General features: G+C 50.3%; 10 protein-coding genes across 10 annotated transcripts; 6 read left to right on the forward strand and 4 right to left on the reverse strand.

Annotated features, from left to right (window-relative positions):
- Window positions 1-311: 311 nt before the first annotated feature.
- Z518_06054 (uncharacterized protein) lies at window positions 312-1,217 on the forward strand (the record flags this gene model as incomplete). The annotated part of the gene is made up of 1 exon (XM_013416864.1): window positions 312-1,217. One exon carries the CDS (start codon window positions 312-314, stop codon window positions 1,215-1,217), a length of 906 nt encoding a protein of 301 aa, XP_013272318.1.
- Window positions 1,218-3,597: 2,380 nt separating this feature from the next.
- Window positions 3,598-4,998, forward strand: Z518_06055 (uncharacterized protein; the record flags this gene model as incomplete). The annotated part of the gene is made up of 2 exons (XM_013416865.1): window positions 3,598-3,641; window positions 3,723-4,998. 2 exons carry the CDS (start codon window positions 3,598-3,600, stop codon window positions 4,996-4,998), a joined length of 1,320 nt encoding a protein of 439 aa, XP_013272319.1.
- A 684-nt stretch (window positions 4,999-5,682) lies between these two features.
- Window positions 5,683-6,828, reverse strand: Z518_06056 (uncharacterized protein; the record flags this gene model as incomplete). The annotated part of the gene is made up of 3 exons (XM_013416866.1): window positions 5,683-6,114; window positions 6,170-6,394; window positions 6,448-6,828. 3 exons carry the CDS (start codon window positions 6,826-6,828, stop codon window positions 5,683-5,685), a joined length of 1,038 nt encoding a protein of 345 aa, XP_013272320.1.
- A 459-nt stretch (window positions 6,829-7,287) lies between these two features.
- Window positions 7,288-7,906, forward strand: Z518_06057 (uncharacterized protein; the record flags this gene model as incomplete). The annotated part of the gene is made up of 4 exons (XM_013416867.1): window positions 7,288-7,495; window positions 7,549-7,573; window positions 7,631-7,790; window positions 7,853-7,906. The coding sequence occupies 4 exons, from the start codon at window positions 7,288-7,290 to the stop codon at window positions 7,904-7,906; spliced, it is 447 nt and encodes a 148-aa protein (XP_013272321.1).
- Window positions 7,907-8,082: 176 nt separating this feature from the next.
- On the reverse strand, window positions 8,083-10,386 carry Z518_06058 (uncharacterized protein; the record flags this gene model as incomplete). Its single annotated transcript, XM_013416868.1, has 1 exon — window positions 8,083-10,386. One exon carries the CDS (start codon window positions 10,384-10,386, stop codon window positions 8,083-8,085), a length of 2,304 nt encoding a protein of 767 aa, XP_013272322.1.
- Window positions 10,387-10,683: 297 nt separating this feature from the next.
- On the forward strand, window positions 10,684-11,664 carry Z518_06059 (phosphoribosylaminoimidazolesuccinocarboxamide synthase; the record flags this gene model as incomplete). Its single annotated transcript, XM_013416869.1, has 2 exons — window positions 10,684-10,827; window positions 10,888-11,664. The coding sequence occupies 2 exons, from the start codon at window positions 10,684-10,686 to the stop codon at window positions 11,662-11,664; spliced, it is 921 nt and encodes a 306-aa protein (XP_013272323.1).
- A 155-nt stretch (window positions 11,665-11,819) lies between these two features.
- On the reverse strand, window positions 11,820-12,834 carry Z518_06060 (uncharacterized protein; the record flags this gene model as incomplete). Its single annotated transcript, XM_013416870.1, has 2 exons — window positions 11,820-12,601; window positions 12,753-12,834. 2 exons carry the CDS (start codon window positions 12,832-12,834, stop codon window positions 11,820-11,822), a joined length of 864 nt encoding a protein of 287 aa, XP_013272324.1.
- A 1,382-nt stretch (window positions 12,835-14,216) lies between these two features.
- On the forward strand, window positions 14,217-15,006 carry Z518_06061 (uncharacterized protein; the record flags this gene model as incomplete). The annotated part of the gene is made up of 2 exons (XM_013416871.1): window positions 14,217-14,260; window positions 14,316-15,006. 2 exons carry the CDS (start codon window positions 14,217-14,219, stop codon window positions 15,004-15,006), a joined length of 735 nt encoding a protein of 244 aa, XP_013272325.1.
- A 1,419-nt stretch (window positions 15,007-16,425) lies between these two features.
- On the forward strand, window positions 16,426-18,439 carry Z518_06062 (uncharacterized protein; the record flags this gene model as incomplete). The annotated part of the gene is made up of 8 exons (XM_013416872.1): window positions 16,426-16,614; window positions 16,689-16,957; window positions 17,004-17,146; window positions 17,180-17,275; window positions 17,326-17,513; window positions 17,568-17,811; window positions 17,870-17,946; window positions 18,002-18,439. The coding sequence occupies 8 exons, from the start codon at window positions 16,426-16,428 to the stop codon at window positions 18,437-18,439; spliced, it is 1,644 nt and encodes a 547-aa protein (XP_013272326.1).
- A 1,376-nt stretch (window positions 18,440-19,815) lies between these two features.
- On the reverse strand, window positions 19,816-21,907 carry Z518_06063 (uncharacterized protein; the record flags this gene model as incomplete). Its single annotated transcript, XM_013416873.1, has 3 exons — window positions 19,816-21,380; window positions 21,432-21,813; window positions 21,866-21,907. The coding sequence occupies 3 exons, from the start codon at window positions 21,905-21,907 to the stop codon at window positions 19,816-19,818; spliced, it is 1,989 nt and encodes a 662-aa protein (XP_013272327.1).
- Window positions 21,908-21,985: the final 78 nt, after the last annotated feature.

The following is a 21,985-nucleotide window of genomic DNA, read 5'->3' on the forward strand; positions in this document are numbered from 1 at the left end:
CCAGAGGGTTCATGATACATCTTGTCCCCATCTCGCTTGCGCTGTGCCACCATCTTCTAGAAAACATATCACATTCGCTTCCGAGGCGGTGTCATTTTATCCTATCACAAAACAGTCTGCACCCATTTTGTCGGTCCTTTCATGTCACATACGTAACTTGGCGATGGAAGTGGCCATCTTAATTGAACCTGTATTCCCAGGATGGCGATGCTTTCTGGCATCTTTTACTCTTCAATCGTCTTCCCGTTCATTTATATCTTTCCCTTGCCTAATAAAACGAAACCCGTCCGATAGCTAAGGAAACCGCAAATATGTCCCCTCCGATCTCCATGGGATGGTTCTTACGTTTGGTTTCGTGCGATGATGGTGACGACGACAGAGAGCCCGAGCCAATGGTCACGACGCGAGAAGCACAAAGATCCCACTGGGATGCTGCACCACCGCTACCTCTCAACCCTGAAGATGACTTACCTCCGCCTCCCCCATACGCGGTCTTCGATCCTCACCCAGACGACTGTCAGTGCGCCATTCATGTTCACAAACCTCATCCGAACCGGCCAATTGTGGTCGAAGCGTTCCAGTCGCAAGGGTGTAGTTCTTGCCCTCCCACCAACACGTACCTCCTATCATTATTGACTCAGGCCGATCCAAACATTCTCGTCCTCGACTACCACGTCACATATTGGGATCATCTTGGCTGGAAGGACATTTTCGGTCTAAAGGAGGCAGACGTTTACCAGCGTGAATATGCTGAGGCGAAGGGCACGACAAGAGTGTATACGCCACAGGTCGTGGTCAACGGGATCTCCGAAGGAGTGGGAAATTCAACCAGAAGGTTGGAGCGACTGATCAAAAATGGCGGACGACTGGCCAGCACGGATTGGCCGTGGTTGATATTCTCCAGAGTAGAAACAGGTGTTCTCATCAGAGAGGCCAGTGCTGTCGCTGCAGCTGCAGGAAGGAGAGGCAGGGTTCTTGAGGTCATTTATGACCCGAACTTGCTCGAGGTCGTGATCCCCAGAGGCGAGAATGCTGGCAAAGTCTTGCCACACCGCAATGTTGTTAGGAGCATCAAGGTCCTTGGCGAGTGGAGAGGAGGGAGAGGAGTGGTACCAGTGTCGCCTATGAATTCTGACGATGGTTTGGAACGGGTTTTAATTGTTCAAGAAGGAGTTGGTGGGCAGATAATCGGCGTTGCCCGGGTTCAGAATTTGTAAATGATTCAAAGTCAGTTCTCCTCTCATCGGTTGGGTGACTCGGTGACTCATCTGAGCGTTCTTGAGTGTTCCTGAGCACGCCTCAGAGGCCTATTTCCGTAAAGGTTGCCGCCTAAAGGAGAAGGACTGTCTCCAGCTTTTGGCCCCGATTTAACTAGCTAGAGCCCTCCATCTGTTGGTCCGCAGTGCCCAATCATGAACCACTTGATTCACCTCGTCGCATGCTGGCCCATCCTTTGCCTTGATTGGATCGCAAGGGAAGCTTGCGGCTTGGGGAGGTGTGGCAACTCAAAGTATATATCTCAATTGTGTTGTGCAAACCAATGGGGAGCTTCCGTAACGACGCCGATGACGGTCTGCTACAGACAGAGGTGAACTCTGCCAAAACTGGCTGCAAATTCGAGCAAAGCCATGTCGTTACTTTCACACGTGCCACTAATTAATAGATCAGTCCTTTCTCTCTTCTCCACTCCGGCTTCTTGTGCTTCGGTTCACCCTTTTCTAGTCCTAGCCATACGCACCGAGTATCACGGTGCGGGCAGCGAAGGAGCGCAATATGATATGAATCCTACTACGTAGGACTATCTCATATGGATGGGTGCGAATGCTATGGAACAAAGAGACACTCACATCAAGTCACATGGCCCTATTGTGAGGCCAGCTCGGACAAAAGAAATGTTCGGCGCCAGGGAACCCTGGTTCAGACCAATGGATGCCTATCTGAGCGAGGCTGTGTAAATGCATTTTACACCGCCTGCTGCTAGCTATCAATGAGCAAACATATTTGGGGCGTCGTGGTCAAAAAGGGGGGGGTCACGTGAATATAGATTGCGTTGCGCAAGATACCCTTATTCGACTTCCTGAGTGCTGAAGTCGATGTCGCCTCGCACCTATATAGATGGATGGGTACTCTTTTGTGCACTATTTGGGGCCCTCCGGCGAGCCGATCACGGGCAAATTTGCCACTTTTCGTCGACAAATAAGTTGTTTTGGTGTATGTCAGTCAGACTGAACACGAAGGGATCTCGCTGAAGTTCGGCCAAGAAGAAATGGCGAGATGTTGCCTTCACTGTTGTCAGGGCTGCCATTCGATACAAACCATCCTCTAAATCAGCAAATGCGTTTGATTGATACTTTGGCCTGCTAAAATGAAGAGAAAAAATGTCGGTAGTGGACGAGTCGACCATTGGAAAAGGAAGATTTCGTGGGATGTTGACGGGGATTTCTTCGTTCTCCAATTCGTGCATATCAGGCAGGAGCGGCCTGTTTGTTAAACACAAATATCCACTGTCATCAATCAGAAAGGATGCGATGCATGGCAATGGTACATAGGGAAGCTGTAGCAGGATCTGAGAGAGGCTTCGGAACAAATTCTTCCGTAATTGTACGTCCTGGTGTTTCTCTTTCCATGTGCACCAAGGCATCACATCTTGACAGCCATCGATGAATTCCAGCAGCATGTGGCTGATGTCTGACTTCTTCGCTCTCTCGGGTTCATTTCGGTGGCGGATTTGTCGAGAGGGAAGTGGATGTTTGAACCAAGACGGCAACATGTGGCGGAGATAGTGGAGCCAGCGAGTGACAATTGGTAGACCTTCAATGAGGCATAAACTTTGGCACTGATTAGAGAATCGTTTAGTCTAAAATCCACCCTACATACCTGTTGCCCCGTCGACAAACTGAATCTGAATAACGCTGCGATCGGAACATTAAGGCAATTTTCTTGTAGCTAGATGGAGGCTACGACTTCATATCGAAGCTTCTTGTCCGCATTTCTGGGCCAAAAAGCTTCACCGACATGATACGGGAGTGGAAATCTGATCATAAAGCGTTGACCGAGTCTCTCCCTCCCCTTTGACAGTGAAGGGAATGCACCGGTTGAAGCTGCCATGAACCCAGTCATCGTGCTCTTGCAATAATACCATTCTTTTCCGGTCCAACCTGAGGTGATGGGTGGCGAAGGTTTGAATCAAATTGCGATGCTTGGAGAGATGGCTGAAAAATTTATTCCATTTGTCCCAAAGAGACGGCTTGAATAATACCCCTCCCTTAGCTGTAGAGAGGAGATGTCTCCTCGCAAAAGCGGGAGTCCAGTATTCAGTCCAAGCATGCGGCAGAACCGAACAAAAATTGACCGGTGTAAAGGGGGGGCAGAAGTACAAATTCTCGGTCATTGCCGGCCCTGAACCAAATACGGTTTAGACCCTCTGAGGATCTGCGCAACAAGGCTGGCCAATCACAGCGGTGAAACTCAGGAGAACATTTTTCAACCGAATCGGGCCACTAACGCAGGATGATCCAGATAAAAACTTGAACCTCAAAACAGACTCCAAGGGATGTAGTCTGTAAACATGGCCAGCTCCATGCGAGCTTCTCACAGATGACGATCGAGAACCAGTACGTCCTGGTCACAGGCGCAAACAGGTAATGTTTCCTTTATCCTACCGCAATCTGCGTGGCAGCTGCGTGAATTAGAACGTTATTGACATCCCACCCTCGCTTAAGCGGTCTAGGCCTAGGTATCTGCTGCCGTCTCATTGACGAATTCCTCGCACCCCCAAACTCCGGTAGTGGTTCTCTCACCATCATCTTCACGACGAGAAGCAAACAAAAGGGCTCTGAGACTCTGTCGGTGCTCGAGAAACACTTGTCCAGACGTGCAAGTACCAAATCCGACCGCCAGATTTACTTCCAGCCCGAAAACGTCGAATTGACAAGCCTTCTCTCTATCCGCTCTCTCTGTCGAAAGCTCTTAGCCTCAGACCTTCCTCATCTCAATGCGATCGTGCTAAATGCTGGTATTGGAGGCTGGTCCGGCCTGAACTGGCCGCTGACCATGTACACGGTCTTGACAAGCATAAGACAAAGTACAACATGGCCGACATTCAAACTGGGCCTGGTGGGACTGATAGCACAACGACAACTGCCACAACAGACTCCTGCTGACGAAGAGCCCATACTCGGAGAGGTATTCTGCGCAAACACATTCGGGCACTACATGCTGGTCCATTGGCTTATGCCCCTCTTCCGGGCATGTTCCCCCGAATCGCCAGGCAAACTCATCTGGTCGTCCTCAATTGAGTGTAGTGCGCATCACTACAACCCCGACGACCACCAAGGGTTAAGATCCGATGCGGCTTACGAACACTCGAAGCGTTTGACAGATATTCTGGCACTGACTGCTGACAATCAGCCTGCAACGACCAGCCAAGTGAAGAGCTTCACCACGCCACCTCCTTCGATGAACATAGGAGTCCAACGGCCCAGCCAGTCTGAGCCAGTCTTCCATCTCTTCCACCCAGGGGTCTGCACGACGACAATCATCAGCCTTTATTGGATTATCCACGAATGCTACCGATTAAGCATCTACCTTGCGCGGTGGTGTGGATCCCCATGGGCCAATGTGAACCCATACCTGGGCGCAGCATCAGCCACATGGCTAGCTCTCGCATCCCCTGCCGAGATCAAAGTCAAAGAAGTAGAAGCCACAGGCGAGCTGGGCGGACCCTGCAAATGGGGCTCGTCATGCAACCGACTGGGCAAGTCCTCGATCCGAGTGACGGACGTTGAAGGTTGGGGTCTCAATGGCACCGGCAAGCCTTTCCAGGAGAAATGGTGGGGCGGCCAAGTGGGACGGAAGAGAGGTGCCACGGACGCGACCAACAGAGATGTCGAGAATTTCATCGTCGAGGGCGCAGAGGTGTGGAAGAAAATGGAGATCTTGAGAAAGGATTGGGAGTCTCGGATCGAAAAGTACGAGGCTGAACACGGGGCAGCATAGCAATGGACATGCGCCATAGAAAATCAAATTTATCCTTTCTAAGATCATGACCACTCACTCAACACTTTCCGAGTGTCGGGGTTTATCCTGATGTATGAATCAGAAGCACCGCAGAAGCAGTGACAGTTGGAATATGGAAAAATGTGGTCCTTGCGTGCCTGGGGCCATGGAAGTACTTGACTGTGGTGGAGGGGAGGCAAGGGGATTATGCAAAGTTTGTTAGACAAGGGAGTTGGGAATACTGTATGATGCAACACGCTAATGCTCCAAAAGCTTCAAAATGGCATTCCATCTCTTTCCCTTTCCCGACAGCCCAAGCGGCTGAAATGTTTCCTCATACCAAATCGATCACCGAGCAAAAATGCGGGCTCACAGCTGAACTCGGCAGCCAGATAAGAGGAACAAGACTTTTACGAGTACGTAAATGACATGTCGCACACCCACCCCTCGGATCGTATGACTGTGTCCCCGAGACTCTAGAAGCCGATTGCATCGCCTTCGAATTTGTAATATGTCGCTCAGGTCAGATACGTCGAGACTTGGCCAGAGAAAGAGTGAATTTGACAAAAGGAATATTTCAATGTTCCTGCATGGATATGTACATGATTGGCCCTGCAAACAAATCAGCAGCTTGGGAACTCTCTCGACCTCGGTTCTCGTCTGAAAGACTGCAGATGTGCTTCTCTATTCCTCTGCTTCTTCCTCCTCAGCACCCTCAGCTTCAGGCTCCGGCTCTGGCTCCAGTTCCTCCAACTGTTTTTGTCGGAAAGCCCTCATCCGGTCGGCAGGTCCAGGTGGTCGGGTGATCAGGTCAGCGATTTGACCACGTCCGATCAACGACACGACAATGCTGGCACCGACGATGAAGGTGAGAACAAATCGGTAGACTCCGTACCAGGAAGGCGCCCAGCCCCTGTGAGCTGCTCGAGCGTCGTTATAGTACAAGAAGGTGAACGCCAAGAATTGGGCGATCAAGCCAACCTCTACAGGGAGCAAGAGGGTTGGCCATGCCACAGCCGTAGCGATGATGCCCATTGAATATCTTGGATAGCCTTTATAGCCACCAAACCCGGCCCATTCAAGGCCCCAGTGAATGGCTCCCAGAAAAGAGATGATCTTTGATGCTAGTCAGCAACACACAAAAACCAATTCGGCCGGAAAGATGACGTACCGAGGCACCATAGCCGAGCTGAATTGGCTCGATGATGTGTAAAAGATTCTCAGCCATCTCGCCAGACATAAGAAAGCCTTGGCCATGAGTTGCCGCATATTGGATATCAAACGACAAGTACACCGTGGTGAGAGATGTTGCGAGGTAAGGAATGACACCAGCCAAACCGACGTAAAGGGCTTCCCGAGGGATCTCCTGCAAGCTGAAAGTTTCCTTGATCGTGTTCTACTCTTGATATCAGTAGGAGAATAGGACACAAGGTATCGGCCATAACGCACAAAATCACTGCGAATACCGGCCATCATATCCACATCCTCTTCTTCCGACTTCGTTCCATGCTCACCAGTAATTAATCGAGTCGATGACCCTGAAGACACCATCTCAGGAACCGGTTGCAGTGTCATTTGCAGCAGTTCTGCCTCGCGTTTTTTGGCATCGAAAAAAGCAGCATTATGGGCGTAACGGATGAGGGATCTCTGTGCCGGTTTGGCGACAGCCAGGGCTAGTACGGGTGCAGCTTTCACTGGGCGGGCAGAGGTTCTCAAGGATGCTCTAAGGACATTGTTATAGAGACTCGCTCGCGGGGCCGTAGCTTGAAAGGTTGTGAAAGATCGCGGGAGGGAACGGACTGCGGTCGTGCGAAACATTGTAGCTGACATGTTGGCAACGAAGGTCTGCAGATGTGTTTCGATCACAGGCTGACCAGAGCCAGCTGGAATGGAGCTGCAGAGCCGGCTTGAAGGAGTGGAGAGGGGGTGGGTTCGGTCAATTGAAGAGGGAAGAGCGAATATTGAAGTCGAGGAGCTTTCGGCTGCGAAGCTCACTTTGAAATTTGTCTCGACATGGGAAAGCGCGGCAAGATTTACCTCGTCATTACCGTATTATGGTTGAATGCTTCCCGCCAGTCTTGCTCGTATTTGTGTCATTTGAATGCTAGTCTCACGCCGGCTCTCACACCACCTTACCATACAAAACAACCATTGGCCCAAACCTGCCAAGCACAGCCGAAGCTCCGTTACTGGTTCTGTCACTGCACCTCAACTAATGGACTGAGAATTGATCGAGGACGGCAGCAACTTGCTCTCTCTTTATCTCTCTCCGCTCCGAACAACCTCATTATGTCTTTTCAACGTGTTGGCCTGCGCTTTGCGCAGCAGCTACGTCCCTTAACATTCCGACCTGTCCTTCGATCGACCCTACAACGACGACTCGCCAGCAGCACCCCTCCACCTCCAGGTCAGGGAGGAACCAAACTGGTCGGAACCGCCGATAATGCTTTCAACCGAGAAAGAGCTGCTGTAAAAGCTCATGCTGCTGCTACCAGTGGTGAGTCGGAGAGTCGGTTGAGGAAAAGAGTTGTGAACACTAACTTGTCACAGATCTCTGGCGTAAGCTTGCGATGTAGTATGCTCTGCCGACGACACTTCCTACAGCGAGCGAAGCTTGTCTAACGTATTATAGTGTCGTCATTCCCTGCCTGATCCTCGGAAGCATCAACGCCTGGAACCTGTGGAACGAGCATTGGGAGCACTGGAAACATCTGCCACCTTTGGAAGAACGAGTTGAATATCCATACCAGAATATCCGAACAAGGAACTTCTTCTGGGGAGACGGTGACAAGGTCAGCTCATTTTCCCAGCATTTGGTGAAGAACCCGGTTTGCTAATGACGCTGCTTCTGCAGACTCTGTTCTGGAATGACAAGGTCAACTACCACAAGAAAGACAAGCAAACCTAAATCAAATGCACGGAGTCAACTTGGAGGGAGGGGGCATGATTCACCTCCTATGTAAATATTCAATCAAGACGCGGCAAAGTCCATAGCGCAAAATGGGGCACGACGCCTCAATTGATATTTCGTACACTTGAACCTCTGACGATGGCCTCGTTGAGAATGCCAATCATCCTCAATTTTTAAACGCGCTGAGATTCATATTGTCTCTGAAGCTCAAGATATTGAGTCGCAATATCGTTAGCCAACACCAGATCACCTCGCCAGTGCATGATGGTGGCCTTCTTCTTCAACATTTCGAGCTGACCTCTCAAGTCCTCCACATATCTGAATTGCACGTATGCATGGTCAATATTTTCCATAGCTCTGCTGATAAACTCCTTCTGCTTCGTCGATTTATCCACTTCCGCACCAGCCAAACCCATATTGGCATCCGCGAGGGTGGAATAAGATCGAGCTGCAAGACCACAGTCTTGACACTCAAGCACCTGGGGCATGATAGACACGAGTAAATCATCGGCGGCGTGGAATTCTCGCATATCGTTGAGAATAGTGGCAAGTGTTCCAATTGATTCCCACAGCAAAGGCAAAACCCTTCCGCGATATGCAATCTGAGCTGCCCGCGTCACGAGAGTAAAGCCTTTCAGTGGATGGCCGCTTTCAGCCAGAATCCTAGCCTTGAGAACCAACAGCCGAGTATGAACAGCGACGTCATTGATCTCACCGTTTGCCCTTTGCGACAGCAATTTAATAGACTCGAGAGCCTTATCGAGAACGCGTCTCCGCATCAGAAGCTCAATCTCCAGCACTGACAGAGCAAATGCCGTTTCGATATCTGGCGTTCCTTGTCCTCTTAGTCGATCGACCAAGTGTTCGGCAGCGTCTAGGTCATCCCGATGCAGATACCTACGCACTTTCAACAGGCCCGTGTAGAACGCTAAATAGTTCTGGAACTTTAACACGCGTAGAACATGTGCTGGAACATTCTTGAGCATCTCGTCGGCTTCGGCGTATCGCCCTTGTTGAACAAGAAGGCTTGCGATTCTGCAACTACATTTCAGCAAGTCTTCGAGTGGCGCATCTTTGACATGGCATAGAAGAAAAGCCTGTCCACACCACCAGGCTAGATGAGTGAGCCCAACCCTGCCATACGCAGCACTTTTCATCAGCAGCGTCGGCCCCGTGATGCTCTGCGCCGACCTGATAATGTTGAGATGTGACGCTTTGGCAATATTTTCGAAGACTGTTGCAACGCTGTCTCCATGCTGAAGACCGAGTTTTGCTTCGCTCAAAAGAGTGGTGCTCAAGAGACTCCACATTTCCGCATCCTTCGCTCTGGATTTGAGAAAGGCCAGCCCCTCGACCTCGCTGCCGAGGATGCCACTGTCACGGACAGCATTCGTTTCAGCCGGAAATGATCGTCCAAAATGATACACCCAGCTCATACAGAAATTCAAACAGGGTATATCTTTGTTTTCTCGAGCTGTGGCGATTGCTTCTTGCATGGCAGAAAGGGCCTCCGCATGACAACCAAAGTCGGCCTGGAGAATGGCAAGATTGAGCAATGCATATTGATAGAAAGCTCGCTCTCTGCTTTGCATGGCATAATCAAAATATCGATGTAAGTTGTCGAACGCCGACGAATAATCTCCTGCTCGCCATGAATCGAGAAAGTTCAAGTAGTGTCCCAGCTTCGGAATGATGGTGCCCGCTCTAGACATGTGATTGAGTTTTGTTTTCATTCCGTCTGGCAGTCTGCCCCCAAGTCGTTGCAGCTCGGATACTTGAAATTCCATTAGCTTTTCGACATCGTACATGCTAAAAGCTCCATGATGCTTTTGTTCATTTTCAGCGAGCCTTCCATATATTAATTGCGTGAGAGGGTGGGATACATCAATACCCATATCGGTCAGGTTGACGTCGAGTGCAGTTTTTCCATCGTGAGGATTTTTCTTGTCGTACGCCTGACGGGTAGGAAGTCTGTACAAGATAAAGTCCTGCCATAGGGTAAGGCAGTCCTGGAATTGCAGTCTCGTGTATTCCAGATGACAACGACGAATAAAAGCACCTAACGGGGAAGTACGGAGAATGCGGCCGTGGATTTGATCGGATTCTTCTCCGGTTTCCCTTTCCCTTAAGAGTTGCTCTCTCGACTTAGTCAGAAGACATGGGAGGTTAGAGATAAAGGCATCGAGGGCATGAGAGCAGTCGATGGTCCACAATCGCTTCAGCAAGAGATCGTACAGAGATCTTCCTGGTCTTGCAGACGGACGGTTGGCGAGAGTAGATTCGAAAATTGATGTCGGAATGGCATGCTCGAACTCCGGTTGCTCCCCTTCCAAGGCGAGTGGTTTACCAGCAGGTAAAATCTGATTGAGGAGAAGGGCCAATACCGTCGTGGCTTCAGATGTTGGCACAAGATCCTCTGCATAGAGCAAAGCAACCACCATCAAGGTGATTTTCCCAGGGGTGAGATAACGACTCATCTTGTGGCAGGCATTGGCGAGAAGTCTGTTTTGCTCTTATGAGAGCACGATGGAGATTTCATGTCCATTCATGGAACGTCTCTCCTGGTTCACCACATCTTCCCTACACTATGTCTTGATCGAAAGTAAATTCGAGTGCCATGGGGTTTTTGTCTTTGGAGAACGCGTTCGGCAGACCTGCCCTATCGAAGGGAGACTCGGTTTGTTTTGTTTTTTGTATTCGCGGTTGGCAGGGAAGTCCAATTCCCAAACTAATTTGCATGAAGACATATTCGGTACTGTAGACTGCAATTCGGTATGGCATTTGTTAGTCCAGACCTTAGCGATGCCTTACCACTGGTGGCTTCCGGAAAAGTGCGAGAGCTCTACAATGTCGACTCAAAGTCCCTTCTCTTCGTGGCCTCTGACAGAATATCTGCGTACGACGTAATTATGAAAAATGTGCGCCTCACTCTCTACAAACCTTCTCTGGCAGCTCACCAATAGATCTTTCCGGGGTAGGGTGTACCGAACAAAGGATTGATTCTTACTCTCATGACTGCACATTGGTTCCAGTACCTACAGACCCAAATCCCAGACCTCAAGACTCATTTCATTTCCCTCGATCTCCCATCTGCAGTCCCGAAAGACAAAGTTCCTCAATTAAAAGGGCGAAGCATGCTGGTGCGCAAACTCAAGGTATTTCCGCTCGAAGCGATTGTTCGAGGATACATCACAGGATCCGCATGGTCATCCTACAAGGAGACCGGTGAGGTGAACGGAAAGAAGATGCCTGCAGGTTTGCAGGAGTCAGAGCAATTCCCCGAGCCAATATACACCCCCAGCACAAAGGCTGAATTGGGCCGACATGATGAAAACATTTCGACAGAGCAGGCGGCACAGATCGTAGGCGAGAAGTATGCAAAGCGCATCGAAGACCTGGCTCTCAAAATCTACAAGGCTGCAAGAGAATATGCCAAAGAGAAGGGAATCATCATTGCGGACACAAAACTCGAATTCGGTTTAGACGAGGAGACGGATGAAGTCGTCCTTGTTGATGAAGTCCTGACTCCAGACAGCTCGAGATTCTGGTCCAAAGCTGCATACAAGGTTGGTCAGAGCCAGGACAGTTTTGATAAACAGTTCCTGCGAGATTGGTTAACGAAGAATGGATTGAAGGGTAAGGAGGGTGTGTCCATGCCGGACGATGTGGTCGAAGCTACTCGTGCCAAGTACGTTGAAGCATTCGAGATCCTGACAGATATATCTCTGCAGGAGGCTCTGCAAAACCTGAAGTAGTGAGGTCATCTGTATTCGTGTCACGATCGCTTCGCGTTCTCAAATGTCCAGGGCAACCTCCATCCTCTCTTTGCAGTCCAGTAGCAAGGTCTGTCCATCATCGTGCCGCCGAAGTATCATTAGTTCTGACTTTACGAAATTGCGGCACCCGTTCACTAAAGCTTTTTCTTCTCTTGTGGCATTTTTCTCTTCTCTTCAAGCTTTTGTGCGAGCCTTTCCTCCGTTACTTCCGCCAACCTTGCACTGCCTTGATCCCCATCTTCCCAACCGGTGCGCCCATCAACCTGACCTCTTTCGTTGAGATTAGTTGCCCACATCGCAGCAATTCCGAGCTCAAATGGGCCAGGTTTTCTGTCAATGAGACCAATTCCAAAGCTCTTTACCTTTTGCCGAAGCATTTCTGACTGCGGTTCTGTGACAACGCCGTGGTTGGTTCGGACAAATTCATGTAGCTTGATCCAAACAGTCTCCCATTGCCCAGGATCATCAGGTCCCTCCGCGCCCTTGTGGTATTTAGTGTATAATCGATGCTGATGGAGGTCCGATTCCACAATCGAGTCCGTCTGTATGTTCACAAAGTATTTTCTCCCGTCACTCTTCACTCGTAAGGCCAGATACATGTATGAATCCACGTTCCAAAACAGCTCCCCAAACAGGGTTCGCCCTCGATCTTGGTTCCGCCACGCAGCATAGCCCGTCCGTTGTACATCCGGTCGATTAGCAGGGAGTTTCGTAGATATGTTGCCATGAAATAGCACATGCGCCGGCGTTGGAGGGTCCGTGGAAGAATCGGCCGGCATTTGTGTGAGTTCCGCTGTAGAGAACCCACCAACAGAGTGATCGGACATAGTTTTCAATGTGGTGATAGTTTCGGGGTCTGCGAAATCGAAGATAGGATAGGGCGCGGTAGGTAGTCTGAGACCTTCAAGATTGAGAGCTATCAAGCACCAAAGTCAGTCCACCTTTCGAGAATGTATTGGAAATTGAGCCTGCAAAGGATTCTCTCCCTTCATGGAGGCCAATAGATACCACCGTGGCTCCGGCATACCCCTCTCGCTCCTCCACCTGGATCAATCATCTTCACATACCAAATTTGGTCGCTCGTTGTAGCTCTTTGTTCGTTTTCTTCCAGAAACCAGGCGCATAGCGCCTCGCTGTAGGCACGAACATGATTGCAGTTGATCTTGATGCACACCCTTATCCGTAAGGTGGTCCGTCCATGTTTAGGGTCGGTTGCCGTTGTGAATTTCACCCATCTCCCCTATCGTGTCGAGGTCACTGATGCTGATGCCCTTTATGGCCGTCAATGGGCAGAGGAGCCTCGGATATAGCCGTCGTCGCCGTCGCCAACAGAAGCTTGTTATAACATGCTGGTCCATTCACGGAAGACGAGGTCATTAGTGTCACACGTGATTCCGCTAACCCCAATGTGTAAGTTGCCGGGAAATCCGCCTCCGGTTTAGGCGGCTCGGCTATTTCGAGTATGGTCGCAGGCTTGGCGCGTCGCCGCTTTTATCGTCTATAAGAACGCTCTTCCCATCCTAATCCTCTCTTTCAACCTATTTTCTTTCTCACCTTCGTCGCGCTGATGCACCCGTCGTGCGTCACACGTTACTGCCCGAATCCTCTCTGCCGCATCAGGCCCCCCCTTCGATTCTCCACCAGCTTCCTTTAAGATACACACGACCTTATGCACCCTCGACGCAGCCCGTTTCGGCCCCCCTTCGAATATCCAATTCCTCCATGGCACATTTGGCTCTACCGGCCGCGCAACGTGCAGGCTCAACTGACCCTCCGTCAGCTATGCCTCGACGAGGGTCCTGAAATGTATCGGCGTCGGTGCGTCTCCTGATACCGCCTTGCGAAGACGAATTCGCGTAGTGGGCTCCTTTGGCGATTATTCCAGAACTTGCGGAAGCCCTGAGAGATGGCCGTCAAAATCGAACATCGTCAGTCGCCGTGGTTAACACTTAGCTCTCCGTGCTGCACCGTCGGTGCGAGATTCTGCATCTTGAACCTGGTGGAGAACGACATGGCGAAGCACAGCTGGCTGCAGCGAGCTGAGTGTCGCATCTGTTGCGTCTAATCACAAAAATGCCTCACGAGTTAATCGGCAGTGAGTCTCCATTGCTGCCTGCGTTCCACTTCGAATTTGCAACGTTGAGGTGGGGCTGCGTCCTCCATCTTAGCCCCTAGCAGCTCGGGGGAATGGGCTGTCATCCGGCGACAGGGGCGCGTCAGCACGTTACAAGTGGATTCTCAGCTGTTGTCTCGTTGTTTAAGCTGATTGTAGTACGGTGGTCTTCGAAACAGAGCTTAAGAACGACAATGCGAAAGGGGAAAGTGGAAAGTGCGATTCGCAAGACACAATTTCACTCGGACGAACGCAGACGTCGATTCTCCATTCCAGATAACGGGATGGCGGGCGGCCGGGTGAACTCTCTTTCCGAAAGAGAGGTCTGGGCGCCAAGACAACCCGAAGGCCCCTCTTTCATTGCCACGGCTAGCAAAGTCGTCACGAGCCTCCCTCGAGATCGTAATTTGGTTTCGCCATGCTGGGTAGACTTATTCTTGTTTCAATCTTCCTAGGGCCTGTGTAAGTTGCCAACTTACATTCCCAACTCTCGCATGGTCTGCTAATAGATATAAAGAATGGGAATCTTCGACCTCGGATTTTTCCCTTCGTTGTTTCGTTCCCAAAAAGGAGCCATACTTCCCAGCGACGAACGTATCAATATCCCTTCTTGCCCACCCCAAACTTTCAACAATATGGAAAGACATAACCCTCGCAACGGATCAATAGTATTTGGCTACCCGTCCACCGGCGGTATTCTGGTCCGCTCAGCTGGACCCGTCGAGCTGTTATATCTCGGACTTGACTGGTTTAAGGACGCAAAGCGATCACCGAACGCCGACGAAGAAGACGAGTTTTGTAAGCGACTAGGGCGAATTGGGTCTCAGTGGTGGGCGACTAAGGCTGAGCTGATGGACGCAGAGCTTGGGGAGGGTAGTGATGCTGCCAAAAAGAAATTGGCGAAGAGAGTCGAAACCGGCTGGCCGAGCTCGAGACAGGGAGTTTGGGTTCTCGAGTACGACCTGGAGGATCGAGCTCATTACGAACTAAGAATGGGAGCGTCACTGCTCAACAATTGCCTTAATATGGATGAGAGGTGTAAGATCATTGAAGATCTCGGAGGGACTTTCTATTCTAACCCAGATGACTGTGAGGCTCTGCGCCCACTAGGCGAGAACTTCGGGATAAGATACTCGCTGATACCAATACACCAAGTCACTCTCAATAATTCAACACGTTCACACGACGTGCTATATTTACCGTCTTAAGGAGGCAGACCATTTTTGTTATAATTTTACCTCACCAACTCTACGCTCCTGCGTACGTTCTAAGACACAAGGAAGAAAATTCTAGAAGTGTTTGATAACAATCCTTTTTCTCAACATCTTTCCTCTGACTATAAACATTGTCGGCCACCACCAACCCGCAAGAGCCGCAGACGACGGAGGAGACAAGTAGGAGGTATTATGGAAGCGGAGGTTCACTGGGAAAGCTGGCTAAAGCGAAGGAGGCTTCAATGGGGTGGATAGTGTGATGGGGCGAGGGAGGCTGTGACTATAGGTGGCCCACGTGACCATTTTGACGATCTGCCAAGGTTTGTAATGACCAGGGGTCTTCGAAACACGCTAGTAACCCTCAGATACTATATAGTCAGACGGTCCTTCGGACCTCTTCGAATGCCAACTAAGTCCTCCGTGAAATCACAGAGGACGGTTGCTGGTGTCACGAGATCAAGCGCCAAGGGGTCCCGTGACAGCGAGGTCACCCCGGAAGCGAGCTGTGGCTCCATCGAAGGATCCGTTTTGGGCCCTGCATGGAGAGATTTAGCTGACGGACGTAATCGTCGAAATCCGGAGGGACCCTCCCTTCACGTCCTCGAGGCGCCATGTTCCGGGCGGTGCGGTCGAAGGTACCCATTCTTTCATGTTCCCTGGCGGTTTCTGAAGGTGACCGTTTCTGGTCCCAGGGATGCTGAGAAGTCAATTTAGGATAGCAGACCAGGTTAGCGTTCTTGGCATCGAGGGGAAAACGCCTCCAAAAGCGGCGGCATTAACTGCCAAATTCGGCGGGAAATTTCCCTGCAACTTGCGTTGAACTGTGGCCTCCTCTTCCTCCCGCTGCAAGTCTTCTATGCGCTTCAATGCTGTGGGAGTTCGTTATCACCATAAACTGTCTGTGTGTGTTTGATTGGCCCGGAGGCATCTGTTTGCATACTCTATACATCGTCAAAAGGGTATAGAGCGTTTCCATACTCAAACGGTAGGTTGGGACACACACTCAGCGAAGAGCCCGTGGCCCTCACGACGCCCATCACACGCCCTCTGCTCTGAATGAGGGATTGTCCATGGAATATGGCAGCGGTTCGCTCCATCGACAAGACTAGGCTGTCAGTGCTCATGCGGAAGCCGTATGAGAGAATAAACGTTCTTTCAGCTTTCAAGGCCCTCAATAATGAGTGCGAGTGAACTGCCAAGATCTTCCAGTGACACCTCCCTGTCTATATACGTGGTTCTACTCTCCTCACTCTCTGACTTCACTTCTCTCGCCTTCGCTGCCTGTCTTGCTCCCCGTTTACATCATTTTCTTTGCTGAAACGGCAATTCTCTCCCTAATTAGCTGCTTTTCTGCTCCTGCAAAGGCTGATATCTCTTTCTATGACCTCTTTGTCCCACTCCCCTCCCCCGAAAATGACGTCCCATCTCGCTACTTCGAAATCATCCACTCCTCCGGTGATCATACCTGCCCTGCCGCTAAGCAGCAATAGGGCTCGTACACCAGCAACCACAAACCAGAACCGCTCTCCACCAGGAGAGATGGACGGCTCGAACGAGGATTCAAACGCTGGCAAGCCGGAAAAGGGCGGAGAGAAAGTTGCTGTTGGTTGGTACCTCTACACAATTATTTTCCCGCCTCCGATTCTAAAACTCCTCTTGCTGTCAACGATTCAAAGAAAACGGACTCTTCTGGAGTGCTTGAATGTCAGAAACCAATCGAACCACGCCCTGACGACGACGTCTTTGGTGCTTCCACTGCTAGTGAACCCGCAAAAGACCTCGCTGCCGCTATCCAAAACCCTGTCGCTCGGCGAATCACAAGCAATCTTCGAATTCCATTGGGCTACAATGGCTTTGCCCCTCGTCCTGATCGTGTCGCGCAGCTTCCAAATGCTGCAAATGCTCAGGGTCTCTATTCACCAGATGCTCTGATCTTCGTTGCGAAGTATATGCACCAACCCCCCTGAAAAGGTTATACTAACCCTCTATAGTCTCTCAAATCGACGTACCGAAGACCAACTAGCTCTCTCCTGTCATCAAGTTTTCGACTGCTTCGGCCCATGTCACATCAAGGTTCGCCTTGACAAGAATCGTCATCCTTTCGCATTCGTCCAATTCGAGGCACGGATACAGAGTGCAGCTGCGTTTTGCCCCCGCTAATGGTGAGTACAGAGAATTGAGGACGCGCACAACGCAGTCAATGGCGCATCCAGCCTCGCTATCGATGGACGAAAGATCAGAATCGAGCGCGCTAAAGCAGAACGTGGGTCTAGGTATCCCCTTTCAGTCTATCCTATGCTGATTCAGAACTAGGAGCTGTCATCCTCAGCAAATCGGACGGCAGCGCCATTACTGAAGTCGAAGCTCGCGAGTTGCTAGAGCGATATGGTCCTATTGAGCATTGTGCTTCTACCGATATCGTCACTCACGACAAATACAACGTCCACAAGAGCATATATGTCAAATTTGCCTACTATCTCGACTGTCGTGACGCTTTGCGCGTAAGTTCCTCACTCTTTTAACCCATCTATTTGCCTTTCCTAATAAGCAAATAGGGCTTCCCCAACCATACTCTTGGATACTCTCTTCATATGGCTCCTTCTCTCGAACCACGTCTCCACCCTGGCCCCAATAATAACTCTCCTGTCATCCGTGGCTTCCCTACACCTCGATCTGCTGCAGACCAAAAGTCTATTTTCGTGGGAAATCTGCCAGATGATACCACTCGTCAAGAATTGGAAGAGCTTTTCATGGAATTTGGCACTATCGTTCAGATTAATATCATCAAGAAGACCTTTGGTAAGCCGGTTTCTATGCGCGACACAGGGTTTTCAGCTCACTCTGACTTCCAATTCAGGAGCTAACGGTGCTAACATCTTCAGCTTCATCGAATTTAGCAATCCCCAAGAGGCAGACTGTGCTTCCAATGCCGAAGTGAGTCTATTCCACGCTCAGATTCTTTATATCATTGGCTCATAGATTTTCACAGCGCATTGTTCGTGGCAGCAAGCTTCGTGTCGAGCCAAAGGAGTACTCAGCTCGTCGCCCCCGACACACCGCATTCGCTCCAACTACTCCTGTCCATCAGACTACCACCCGTAACTTTGTCGATACACGCTGTTCGGCTCCTCGCATGAACCACAATCCACCAAACATGTATGCGATGCAGCAAATGACCACTCCACCGAGCGTGTATGGCCAAGGCTTTTCAATGCAAGCTTACCCACCTCATCACGTAGCTTCCATCGCTACACCGCCCACCTTTTCTGTCATGAACCGTATGGCTTCAATGGGAATGTTCTCGCCGACTCCGGCTCAAACTATGCATCCTTACGGTCTGCCTGCTGCTCCCCGATACGCTTCACCAATGTACGGAGGCTACCGTATGATGGGCCCTATTCAAGAGACCGGTAAGGAGGGGTTCTGAGCATACGATGGCGTTCAAGGCGTTTACACACACACATGGAACATGATTTCACATATGACGAATGGCTAGCGATGGAATCCACACATTGAGCTGCGATGTGACGTGCCTACGATGGACTTTTCAATAAAAATGCCATAGGGAAGGGGGGGGGGAAGCTACTCCGTGATGGCGTTGTAAGAGCTATGCAACAGAGCTGAAAATTGAACGTACTTCTTCGTCTCTTCCCGTAGTACCCCATGATATACGACGCAACGCGATATTTCTCCATACCTCTTCTTGTGTATGCAATGCGACGATAATGGAATTGCCCATACATTTTTATAGTCAAGACGCATCATCACGAATTGTGTGCCCAAAATGGCGTGTGTATTGCCCATGAAATGTACGGCATATGCGCTCCTGGCCCCTTAATTACACAGGAGTACTTCGCCCAAAGGAAATCTTCGGTTGCCAGCGGATACTCAGAGCTATTATCATACCGTAGTATCAACATTGCCAATGGTTGCCTGAATGTATTATTATTGCCCCTTTTGAATTCATGATACGCATCCTCCTCAGCGCTCTTTTCTCCAAATCAACCACAGGCCGTCCGCTTCGTGCCTTCGAGACATGCGATTCCATAACTATCCACCTCACTAATGGTCAAACCATTACGTCTGGAGCACATCGGCCGTTGTCCTCCCTCAAGCCTCTCTCTTCCTACCAGATATGCGTGGTCAAGATGTCAAGAAGGAGGGATTGACCAATATAAATCCAACAGCCGCTACGTTTCTCCTTCTCTCTGGCAGACTGGCAAGCTTTCAGACTTGGGACTTCAAAGCAGCATTGGACGAACCAGCAGCCAAACGAGTTCCATCTCAGGAAATCTTTCATTTCATCGTACTCTGCGCAATTGATACTAGGATGGCTTACAGGTCATACGAAAGGCGTGGAGGAAAGCCGAGATCTAAAGTTGGGTCTCTTAGTTGCAAGCCTCTCACTGGACCTTGCTGGCGACACAAGGCCTCCACCAGCCGATCTAGTCGGCGTAGTGGATGGAGATGTATTGGTTTTGAAGAATCCTGATGAAAATTGGTGGTGACGATGATATGACAAGCAGGTCAGTGGTCCTTTAGGTCATATGTAGACGTGTGATGGGTGATACGTGATTGTCGTTCGTATCCATCCAACAAGCCCCAGAACATCGCAAAAGCAATGCGTATCTGAGGCAGCGTATGCCCCATATACAGAAGCAAGAATTCGCTTATTGTCATGCAACCAAAACATCGTAGGGATAATGGACAACACGAAGCCATGGACACCTGGCATGGAACGAGGAAGATTTCACTCATTGTCATGATCATCATGTGGAGCACAACATCATATCTTCATCTACCTCAAGCAGAGACACCAGACATTATGTGTAGTGGAGTTTGTGGTGCATTCCCTTGACTTGCCTGCAAACTTTCCAGCAGTTCTTCTGACATGCTATCCAGTTCATCCTCCTTCAAGCCGGTCGCAATAGCCACTAATTTCCTGTGTTTGCCAACCTTCTCACTTGTGCCAACCTCACCCATCAGCTTTGCGGTCTCTTTCACCCAATGGCGGCGGATCAGCTGTTGATTGTTCAGCTCAACGGCCCAGGGTAGGGATGCGTTGATCTCATCTGGAGATAAAGGCTGAGCATTTGCAAAGCGGAACGCTTGTGGGCTTGTTTGCTGGTCTTGCTGATACACCTCGGAGTGGATTGTGATATGTTCTTTCTGCTCAAGGAGCGATTCCATCTCATTGAGACAAGCCTCATATTCGTGCCGCAACGCGGGGATTCTGGAAGTGTCTTCAGCCTTGGCGATAAGATGGAAAAGCTCTTGTCGAATCTTGTGTCTCTGATTTTCGAACTCAGTCAAGGCCTGCTTGGCTTCTGTAATCTCCGTGTCTTTCTCAGTTATCTGAGAATCATACATTTCAGCCAGCTTGAAGCTCCCTTCGTCCATCAACGGCCCAATCTTATCCAGCACCAATGAGGCTGCTCGGGACACGGCCTCTTTCTGACGCTTGCGTCGAGTCTCTTTGGCCGTGAAGGACTCTCCCGCTCGTGGAGGGGAGGACCCCGGTTGCTGGAGGCTCTCTTTCTTCTCGCGAAGAGCTCTGAGGTACTCATTTGCAGTTTCACCCTTGAGATTTTGAATGTCACCCGCTTCTGGGCAGTGGTTGAGAAGAAATGTGGCTACCTTGACACATCCATTGCGAATGGCGCATAGAGCGGCCGTATCATGGGCTGCATCAACTGACGTGAGAAGAGCTTGCACGTAATTCGAGCCCATTTCTTGCATCTTGTTGATCAAGACCTCACAGTAATAACGGGCACAACTCCACTTGCCACGGGATCGAGCTGTTTCCGCAATATGGTGGAAAACGGTGGCGCCGTGAAAGTCTCGTTCCACAATTGTTCCGGCCAAGAGGTGAACGATCTTCGGAAAGGTGCGCTTGTCGTAGTTATTCGTGAACAAAACAGCTCGGATCAAAGGAGTCTCGCGAGAACCATCGTTCAGAGCCGCAGGGTTGGCACCACGATTAATTAGATCTCGAGCAACTTGCACATCACCCATAGCACAGGCCCAGTGTAATGCATTATTTCCGAGGTTGTCAATGGGCCTATCAACGTCAAAATTCGCAGGAGGCTCCGGGGGCAGGATGTTGGAAGCAGCCGGATCGTCGCCGGCAGTCACAAAGTAATCCAACAATTCATCGCCATAAATGGTGTGTTCAAGTTCTGATATAGTGGCCACTGGTTCTTCAAAGTCGCGCTTTCGCTTTCTTGAGGCTGTCGAATTCTGGGAGAGAGGAAGAAAATCATCTTCGGCCATGAAGGATGCAGTTTCCGGGCTGGGCCCTCGGCTCTCCATTTCGTTGTACTGACCACTGGCACTCTCATAGCTCTCGGCCGGCTGGTAATACTGAACTGGATTTAAAGGGTCAGATCTTGTCTTGCATAACAGGCCAACTCACTCACCAGGTTGGGTGGGCACTTTTCTCGGAACAGCAGATTGCTTGATCTGTTTTGGTCGGCTCGACGCGGCGGTAGTGTGCTTTGGCGCTGGAGGCGGACTTCGATCGCCAGGAACGAAATCGAAGATCTTCGAGATGCGATCGAGTATACCGTGCTTTTCAGCGAGGAGACGGCCCTCAGACAAAGGGACCCATGTGCCTTGATATTTGCCATATCCACCTTGTATCTTTTCATGAACTCCCTTCTGGACCTCGCGTTCCAGAATTCTTGTTCTGGCTGGTTTGTCGAAGCCAGCAATCTTGAGGATGTGTGTAGCATTGACCCAGTCGTCGGATCGTCGGCGCATAACATGATCACCGGAAACCTTGAGTTCATAGACGGGTACCTGCAAAAAGAGATTAGTCCATGGCTTGCAGAACAAAGGCCAGGTGAGGCACATTGCTATAGGTTGCTGAGTAGATTCCCTTGTCGGTCGCCATGGCGGCGAACCGGATTGATACAGCTGGAAGGGAGGCGACTCAGGTCAACATGGATCTCATGAGGTTTGCAATCTCGGG

This window comes from Rhinocladiella mackenziei (genome assembly GCF_000835555.1).
Source record: "Rhinocladiella mackenziei CBS 650.93 unplaced genomic scaffold supercont1.4, whole genome shotgun sequence".
NCBI classification, from domain to species: domain Eukaryota; kingdom Fungi; phylum Ascomycota; class Eurotiomycetes; order Chaetothyriales; family Herpotrichiellaceae; genus Rhinocladiella; species Rhinocladiella mackenziei.